Raw genomic sequence first — 9,119 nt, forward strand, 5'->3', positions numbered from 1 at the left:
GAACTCCTGATCCATATGCCTGGGAATCTGTTTAACTGATTTCATGTTCCAAATAGAAGCTGTAACAAGTAGCTAGAAAAGTACGGTTTAAAGCAAATATAGAATAACTTATATACGGCCAAAGTGAAAAATAAATGTTTTCTACTGTCATCATAACAGAATGTACCCATCTATAGCTAATATAGAGAAGGATATTACAATCACAGGTAGAAGAATAATAAAGATATTTTATGGTAAAATATTATAGTTTGGATAGAATATATGTACAGATGTAATGACATTGGTTCGGAAAATTGATAAATACTATCATGAACAATATATTCGTGATGAAATGATAAAATAAAATTACTCTATTAGTTACTTTTCTATTGTTGTGGTAAAATACCATAACCAAGACAGCTTATAAAAAAAAGTCTAGTTGAGAGCATATTGGGCCAGAGGGAAAATAGTGTATGACCATCATGGCAGAGGTCATGGGACAGGAGGGCAGGCATGGTGCTGGGGCATACCTGAGAGCCTGATCCATATGCATGCACCTGACAGCTAACTCAAAATGGCATGACTCTTCTGCAGCTTCTAATACTCCGCCCACCCCAGTGACACCTTGTCCAGCAAGCCATGCCTCCAAACCCTCCACAAACCTTCCCCAAATGGATTCTGACATCTGTGAGTTACGGGGAACCTCTCATTCAAACCATCACAATGACAGAATAATGTCCTGAGTAGAGATTATTTTAGCATTAACCGAAATGTTTAGGATGGCATGGCATGTTCCAGGAAATACTAAGTGAACAAACCAGGTTTTAGCAGGTTGGCCTGATGCTGATTTTTGGTTCGGGCTGTGTTTCAAAATGAAATACTAACACATGTAAACAGAAATACCAAGAAAAGTAATAGCACACTGGGAATACGGGCCAGCATGAACTTCAATGAACACACATTTCTCATAGTCCTAACTCATCATCGCATAAGTAAATATGTTACGTATTTAGGATTAAAAACAAAAGGCAGGTAACAAAAGCATGACGAAGCAGGCAGCTATGTATATGAAGATGGTTGGAGGCCAAATGTTGTACTTGAATTTGTTACTATGATGGCAAGCATAAGGACTGAAAGCTATAGCTATCTTTTGTTGGTTTTGGACATAACTATTCTTGTTTTTGCCTAAAAATATATGCATGCTTATCCTGCTAAAGATGACTTATTTATTCCTGAAAATATATATGGTAATCATGTTTAATTTTATTTTAAATGAAAAAATACTGAAAATTTTAGCTAACCTCCAAGCATAGGTTGTTTTAGATGAATTACCATATGCTATACCGTCTGTAGAAAGAGAAAACTTTGTATATCATCTAAGATTGTTAAATGGTTTTATGACCATGCAGCAGTTATCACTGCCACTAACACATCGTTGCTTATATAGATGACAAGCTGGACCCTTTGCATGTTCTGTGAGAGGCTTTGGTTGACATGACATAGCAAATAACAAAGAGATGCGAAAAAGTAAAACTTAAACTGAATTCAAGAATTACCCATAATAGACTCTTTCACCAACCTAAAGGGGCCATGACTGGGAGAATTCAAGAAAGGAAGAGGGAACAAAGTTAAAGTAAACAGTACCATTCACTGAAAGTAACCCTGTGGGTGAAGCATATGGCACATTTTAGATACACTGTGCCATATTGAAAAGGATGAATAGGTTTTGTCTTAGAGCTGGAGTAGATGCTTGGAAAGGAAAACACTGAGGAATGATCAGAGGTGATGGCTAGGAGATGCATATTTGCAAGATAGGCATAGAGGTGTGTGCCTGGAATTCTAGCACTGGCAGGTGGAGGTTGTAGGATCACAAGTTTAAGTCCAGACAATACCACATAGTGAGGGCCTGCTTTAAAACAAACACAGTAACTGCTCATTCTGTAAAAAAAAAAAACAAAGCCCAAATCAGAATCTTTATACAGTTTCATAATAGTTCCTATGCTGTTTTTGAAAGAGACTGTTTCATTACATTGAGTATATATCTACATAACTTTTCTTGGCAATATCCCAAACACGTGGCCTATTTGTTTGCAATGCAGCCTTTAGGATGCCCACAGACTATTTGTGCTGTAACAATCTTGAGTTCACTCACCGCCCTTCCACCACATAGTGCTGTTTACGATATTGCTTTAAAATGAGTGGTGTGTGATGCTGAAGTAAAGATTTCCCTGTCATGTCCACACCCGTGCTTCTCAACAAGCCAAGGAGTAAAGGTGAATGCATGTTGCTCTGTAAGTTAGAATGATTAAGACCAAAAAGCCTCCAGGACAGACATTAACTAGGATAACGGTCTGCAGAATATATTTTCATTTGACTCCTAAGACAATCTAGGTATTCAAGCTAATGGCACAGAGCACAGTCTCAAATGACAGCTTCTAAGTGCCATTTTAAAGTAGTGATGATGACGATGATGGTGATGATGATGATGATGATGATGATGATGACGATGATAATGATGATGATGATGATGATGACAGCAGCTATGTGAAAAATGGACCACTCTGGGTGGTGGAGGCAGTGAATAAGATGAGCTAGTGAGGTCTGTCATACTAACATGCCCAGTGTTGTAGCCATCAGCATGAATGAGTTTCTGTTAGCTAAGGGCAAGACAATTGCAACATTCAAAGAGTAGCTTAAGTTCCTGACTGAAAACCATTTTTTCATATTTTTTTCTAAAACAAATAATAAAAATGAAGATGTTAGAGAGAAAAGAAGAAAAGGGAGGTAAGTAAAACGAAGACAAGGAATGAGATGGCTCTTAGATATCTTATTTTGGTGAAACAGAAAGTGGAACTCATGCATTGATCAAGAGATATTTGAGCTGTGACATCTGTGCTTCAGAAATAAGATCATAAATTTGTTTTTCTGTGAATATCACCAGAGATGTAGTAGTATTTGAGAGCCAAATGCTTGAAGCCACATAAACAGACCAATCACATCTTCTCATGAAATTTTATACAAGTATTAAAAGCCATGCAGAAACATTTTGTTAAATGACCTCTAAAGTTGCCTGAAATATATTTTTTACTTGATAAAGGAAATTACAGACTAATGTGGAAGGCATCATTACATTTGTTAGTATGTTAAAACAACATCATTACACAAAGAAGCCTATTTTCTTTTAAAATGGTAAGTCTAGAGCTATCTAGTACCTTATAATTCACAATGGTAAACTCTAAGATTGAAACCTGGCAGCAGGTGAGCTAGGTGTTATTTAAGAGGAGACACCGATGGTTCACCCATATTTTTTAAATATTTTAAATCTTTCCTGTAAGTATGATTTGATTTGCGACATACATATGAAAAGGAAATGATCCTTCTATATGCCAGTTACACCGCTGTTTAGCTTCTATTTAATCTGTGTCCCCCAAAGGTGTCAGACAGCCAACAAGACGTGTCCAGCAAACTACGTGTGGAATAACTACATGTGCCGATGCCTGGCTCAACAAGATTTTATCTTTTATTCAAATGCCGAGGGTGGTAAGTGAAACAATACTTCAGTCTCTATCTGATCTACATTTTCATTTTATATTCATATTAAGTTCTCACAATATTCTCTTCATCGCTCCTTAGAATGAGTACAAGGTAAGATTTTTGCTCCTTCCTTTGATATTTTTAAATACTTCTATATAAAGAGACATGGCATGTTTATGCATAGCTCTTTACTTAAAACTAAAAGGAAAGATGGTTCGAATGCATGTGTGTGATGCCACATCCTGAACTAAGTAAGGTCCAGTAAGTATGTTCTGTTTGTCTAGGCGCAACCAGTGGATACCATGATGTCTGTGGACCAGAAAAGGAACTGGATGAAGACACCTGTCAGTGTGTCTGCAAAGGGGGGGTTCACCCATCCAGCTGTGGACCCCACAAAGAACTGGACAGAAACTCGTGCCAGTGTGTCTGTAAAAACAAAGCTTTCCCCAACTCATGTGGAGCCAACAGGGAATTTGATGAAAACACATGCCAGTGTGTATGTAAACGAACCTGTCCAAGAAATCAACCCCTAAATCCTGGGAAATGTGCCTGTGAGTGTACGGAAAGCACACAGAAGTGCTTCCTCAAAGGGAAGAAGTTCCACCATCAAACGTGCAGGTGAGGGGTCGACGTAAGCAGCACGAATGCCTTTCTAGAAAGTGCAATGCTCCCAACCAGGGACCAGTTTCTCAACCCAAATCAGCAGCTGCTTATTAGAATGAAGCCAATAAATCCTCTCAGAATAGATATGATTATTTGAATCAATGCTATTCTTTATCCCACAGTCCTATATGAATTACCTTTAGAAGACATATGTATTGTTTTAGAAATGCATTCACTGACCTATGTCTGAAACCTTCCACAATTTTACTTCGGGTGTAATTTAGGACAGGATGCACCATACTGTTTCCTCAGAATTCGATCTAAAACAAAAATGAAATATTTACACTAAATGCTTAGTGCTTCATGGGAATTAAATAAATGTTCTAGCTTGCTTTCTGTTGCTGTGATAAACGCCATACTTAATGTTGGGAACAAAGAGTTTATTTGACCTACAAGGTATAGTTTATCATCAAGGGAAGCCAGTGCAGAGACCGGAAGAAGGAACTGGAGGCAGGAATGGAAGGAAAACTGGAGGAACGCTGTGCACTGGCTTAATCCCAGACTTTCTAGTAAAGTCAAAATCTATCTGTCCAGGGATTGCACCACCCACAGTGGCCAAGTCCTACATCAATTAAAAATTATGAAAATGTCTCACAGACATACGCATAGGTTAATCTGATCTAGTCAATTACTTAGGTGAGGTTCACTCTTCTCAAATGACTCTAGATTTGTGTTGGATCAATGGATAAAGCTAACTATGACAATAATGTAATATCTTGGTAAAGATATTCCAACAACTGGAGAGATGACGTAGTGGTTAAGAACCTTCAGAGGACCTGAGTTTGGTTTCCAGCACTCACTTCAGTCAGCTCACAATGGCCTCTAACTCCAGCTCCAGGGGAATCCAATACCCTCTACTGGCATCTCTAGTCACCTGGAACACCTATACTCACACATACACACTCATGAACAAACACAGACACACACACACACATACACACATAATTAAAAATTTAAAACAAAATCTTTAAAAGTTACTCAAGACTCATTTTTGAGTTGTTACTTTATTTTTACCCATATTGGTGTTTTGCCTGCATGTATGGCTATGCACCATGTGGGTGCCTGGTGCCAACGGAGTCCAGAGGAAGACGCTGGATTCCTAGAACTACAGTTAGAGAGTTGGAAGTCAACATGTGGGTTTCAGGTGGTGGTCCTGGGTCCTCTGACTGAGCATCAAGTACTTGACCACTGAGACATCTCTCTTGCCCCATCATTCAATTATTTTACAACATGGTTTTGTTCTTTTTTTTTATTAAAAATAATAAAATAAATGAGGTTCTTGGAGTCAAGGACTTACCATATTCATGTCTGAATTTACACCTCTTTCATCTCAGAAAGTGACTACTATTTAATCAAGATCTCTATTCTCGATATTTCTGTTGTATTCCTTCAGTGTTGCTCCAGCCACCATGCCTCTGCTTAAGTTACTTCACTATCTTCAGCTCTGTCTTTCTTCTCTCTCAGTTTGTGAAGATTGCAGATTTCTTCTACTTTATTATCCTCTTACTTTAAGGCTAAGAACACTTTAGCCAGGATACTGATTTTTCAGAGTTCCTCCACCTCCCATGGATTTGGCTTTCTGTATTCTTCCATCTCTAATCTAAGCTGGGTCTGTAGCCTGGTAGAGGCCCCTGTTAAGATCTGTTTAAGCCTCTTAGTTGCTAGATCCAGCAAAGGCCTTCATATTTATCTAGAGTGTCCTTACTGTTACCGTCTTTGTAGTTCTGTTCTCTTCTCATTGCTACATGAGACTGTAGAGTCCCGATTGCCATTAAATTTCCTCTTTCACCCACCGTTTATATATGGGCAAATATTACCCTTTCAACATCTACAAAAACAGTCTTATCTTTTTTTATTTTTAATACAGCATCCTCGTGGCTGTTTATCATTAATCTTGTACCCCAATGAGTAGAGCCTATCTTTGGAGTCTCAAGAGTGCGTGCTCTCATTTTAACTTGTAATTATAAAGATCTGTCATTTGTAGTTACTGTATAATGAGACATAAGTAAACCCAGGTATTCAATTGACTATATTGTTTTCTTCCTGAATTGTTTCAGAGCTGTTTACAATAATTATAATATTCATTTAAAATATTTTGATTAATATAAATTTTCCAATTTTACTTGCACATTCAGACCCTACTTATCAAGTGATATTTTCAAAATACAATATCTAAAAAGAACACAGCTATAAAATTTAGCAAAAACAAATTAGATTTCTTTGTGTGATTGTATACAGACTAGCAAAAAAAATCACATTTTCTACAGAGAATTGACACATTAACTAAGTAGATCATATTTCTGTCCTCATATATTTGCTTAACAATATATAGTCTTTCATAAAGCCCTTTCCTGTTTTTCTGGTATTTAAGGTTGAAGCTGCCATGTTCCGGGCAAGTGGGTATGGAGCAATACCCCCAGCCCTGAACTGTATTCCTAGGCTAAGTGTTTACACTCATTGCCACTCTTAAAGTGTCCATTTTTCTAAGTGTATTTTCCAGAGTTTGTGGTGTCGAATGGATAGAGCAAAATAGAACACTGTAGAATATATAGACATACATTTTCTCTTAATATTTATTTCAATGAAGAAAGACTTTAATAATCTGCTGTCTTTGACCACTGAGAACTAGATGCCTTTCTTTCTAATAAAGAAATTCTATTCATTATGTAATCATGAATTGTTAAAATTTTGTAACATAACATTTATACCATCCTCTGCTAAGCCTCTCAGAACATTTCAGAAAAGAGAACTGAAAGAATGTAAGAGCTAGGGAGATAGAAAAAAAAAGGGCCATAAACCATCTTCTTCTGGGCAGGACACGGTCATCATGATCATGAACTCATTGTTGTTATGGATGCTCTTACCGGGTCTACACAAGAACAGGCCTGGGTGGGGCATGGATGGAGGAAAGGCTAAGAGGACAGAGCCTCACACTGCTGAATTATTTATTCCTGATAGATTCAGGGAGAGAGGACTCATGGCCATCAGTTGAGTACCCACTGAAGTCCCACTCCTTCTCGGGCTCCAGCTGGAAACTTCCAATCCAGTGGTCACTCAGCTGACCATGATTAACCCGAATGGTTCATAAAGCAAAATAAAAACCATGAATATGTGATAAAAGCTTGATGGGAGGAAGAGGAGCAAGGGTGGCAGAGAGATAAGAGAGTAGAAGGTGAGAGTAATCCAGAAACATTGTATGTGTGCACGAGTTGTCAAAGAAAGCAATAAGAAAAATTAACAATTTTAAGTATAAAACAATCATTGGCTATGCTTTCCTTTCTACATCAAATGAGATGAAATTTTAAATGTTCAAGGGGGCTCTTTAGTGCGCTTTCATTTTTCCTTTCCAGCCCATTACACGGTGAGAACAATTCACCTTCCAAGACACTCTCCAAAGCTAGAGTCAATTTAGTATAGGAAATAGAATTTCCAAAAATTAAATGATGGATAATTTGTCCTTTCACCACTACTAGCAGCAACTGGAAGTCTAGGGTGAATGGAGAAGCGCCCCAGCTGTGCATGTTTCCTCTCACCATTCGGAATACAGGTGGAGGAAAAGGAGTTATCCACCATCATCCAGCCAGCTGCTGAGTAAAAACACAAAAGTGTGGATGCGGCTGCCAGCCAAACACTACGGTCCTGCCAAGATGGCTGGGTTTAATTGCCTGGAAGTCTGGGTCCCATGCACATCCCAGACTTTTGTGAACGTTGCCATGCTTATGTGATCACAGGAAATCAGCAGACCTTAAATATTCACTTTCAAACTTTCTGTTTCATGTTACTTTCATCCACAAAGCAGAAAGAACTTCAAAAGAACTAATGCTTACAATAGCCCATCTTTCCATTGCCGTGTCAGCAAATGAGCCATGTTTTTAAAAGGCCTTTTCATTCCTCTACAATTCTGTAAACCTAAGCACACACTTAAATATTTATAAACCTATAAACACATTAATAATAAGGTTAGTAATTTTCCCTGCTTTAAACTAAAAAAAAAAAAATACATAAAAGCTGGTTTTAGCATCTTGACTGGCTACTTTGGTCTTCACCATATGTGTTTTTCTCTGTTTTTCTAGTTGTTACAGACGGCCATGTACAAATCGACTGAAGCATTGTGATCCAGGACTGTCGTTTAGTGAAGAAGTGTGTCGCTGTGTCCCATCATATTGGAAAAGACCACATATGAACTAAGATTATACCAATTCTCAGTCCACCTTTTACTGTCTTGAAGAACTGTTGCCACTGTTAGAACTGTCTATGCACAGGAAGACCCTGTGGGACCATGGTAACGGAGGCCAGAGTCTGTGTTCCTTGAACCATGTGGGTAACTGGGGGAATGGACTGGCGCTCATGTGCAAAAGACCTCTTCAAAGACTGGTTTTGTACCAGCGACCAGACAGCTGAGGTTTTTCTCTTGTGATTTCAAAAAAAGGAAAAAGAAAAAAAAAAGAATGACTATATAATTTATTTCCACTAAGAATATTGTTCCTGAGTTCATTTTTATAGCAATAACAATTGGTAAAGCTCACTGTGATCAGTATTTTTATAACATGCAAACTACGTTTAAAATAAATGAAAATTGTATTAGAGGCTGTGAAGTTCAGTCCATCGCCATCTTACGTTGTACTTTGGTTTTTAGAAATTGAAATGTCATCTTCCAAAATTGTCTCATCACAGATTTATGAGTTGTCTTTCATTTTCTAGTGCAGCATATCCTGCAGACTCTAGACAGATGCCATGTGCACTGTGCATTCGTTTACACTCTGAGTAGACTAGATGGGGCCTAAATTTTTAAATTTGAGGAAAAAGGGAAGAAAGAGAGAGAGATTAATTTCACAAATTTAAAGCGACTTCATGGCAATTAAAGAGGAAAATCATGAAAATCACAGCTGGCCTCTTTGCATCCAGCAGGACAGTATGATCTATGTTCATCTAATGTTCTTCAC

At 37.9% G+C, this 9,119-nt stretch overlaps 1 protein-coding gene across 1 annotated transcript in view; it reads left to right on the plus strand.

Moving 5' to 3' along the window:
- VEGFC (vascular endothelial growth factor C) overlaps positions 1-8,762 on the plus strand; it is a 100,261-nt gene extending 91,499 nt beyond the window's left edge. The window contains exons 5-7 of the mRNA XM_084758982.1: positions 3,413-3,519; positions 3,798-4,131; positions 8,250-8,762. Coding sequence (XP_084615108.1) covers positions 3,413-3,519; positions 3,798-4,131; positions 8,250-8,364 — 556 coding nt within the window. The 3' untranslated portion in view covers positions 8,365-8,762. The remainder of the gene's footprint in view (positions 1-3,412; positions 3,520-3,797; positions 4,132-8,249) is intronic.
- The last annotated feature ends 357 nt before the right edge of the window (positions 8,763-9,119 follow it).

This window comes from Acomys minous, assembly GCF_964271855.1.
Source record: "Acomys minous genome assembly, chromosome: 15".
In the NCBI taxonomy this organism is placed as follows: Eukaryota; Metazoa; Chordata; class Mammalia; order Rodentia; family Muridae; genus Acomys; species Acomys minous.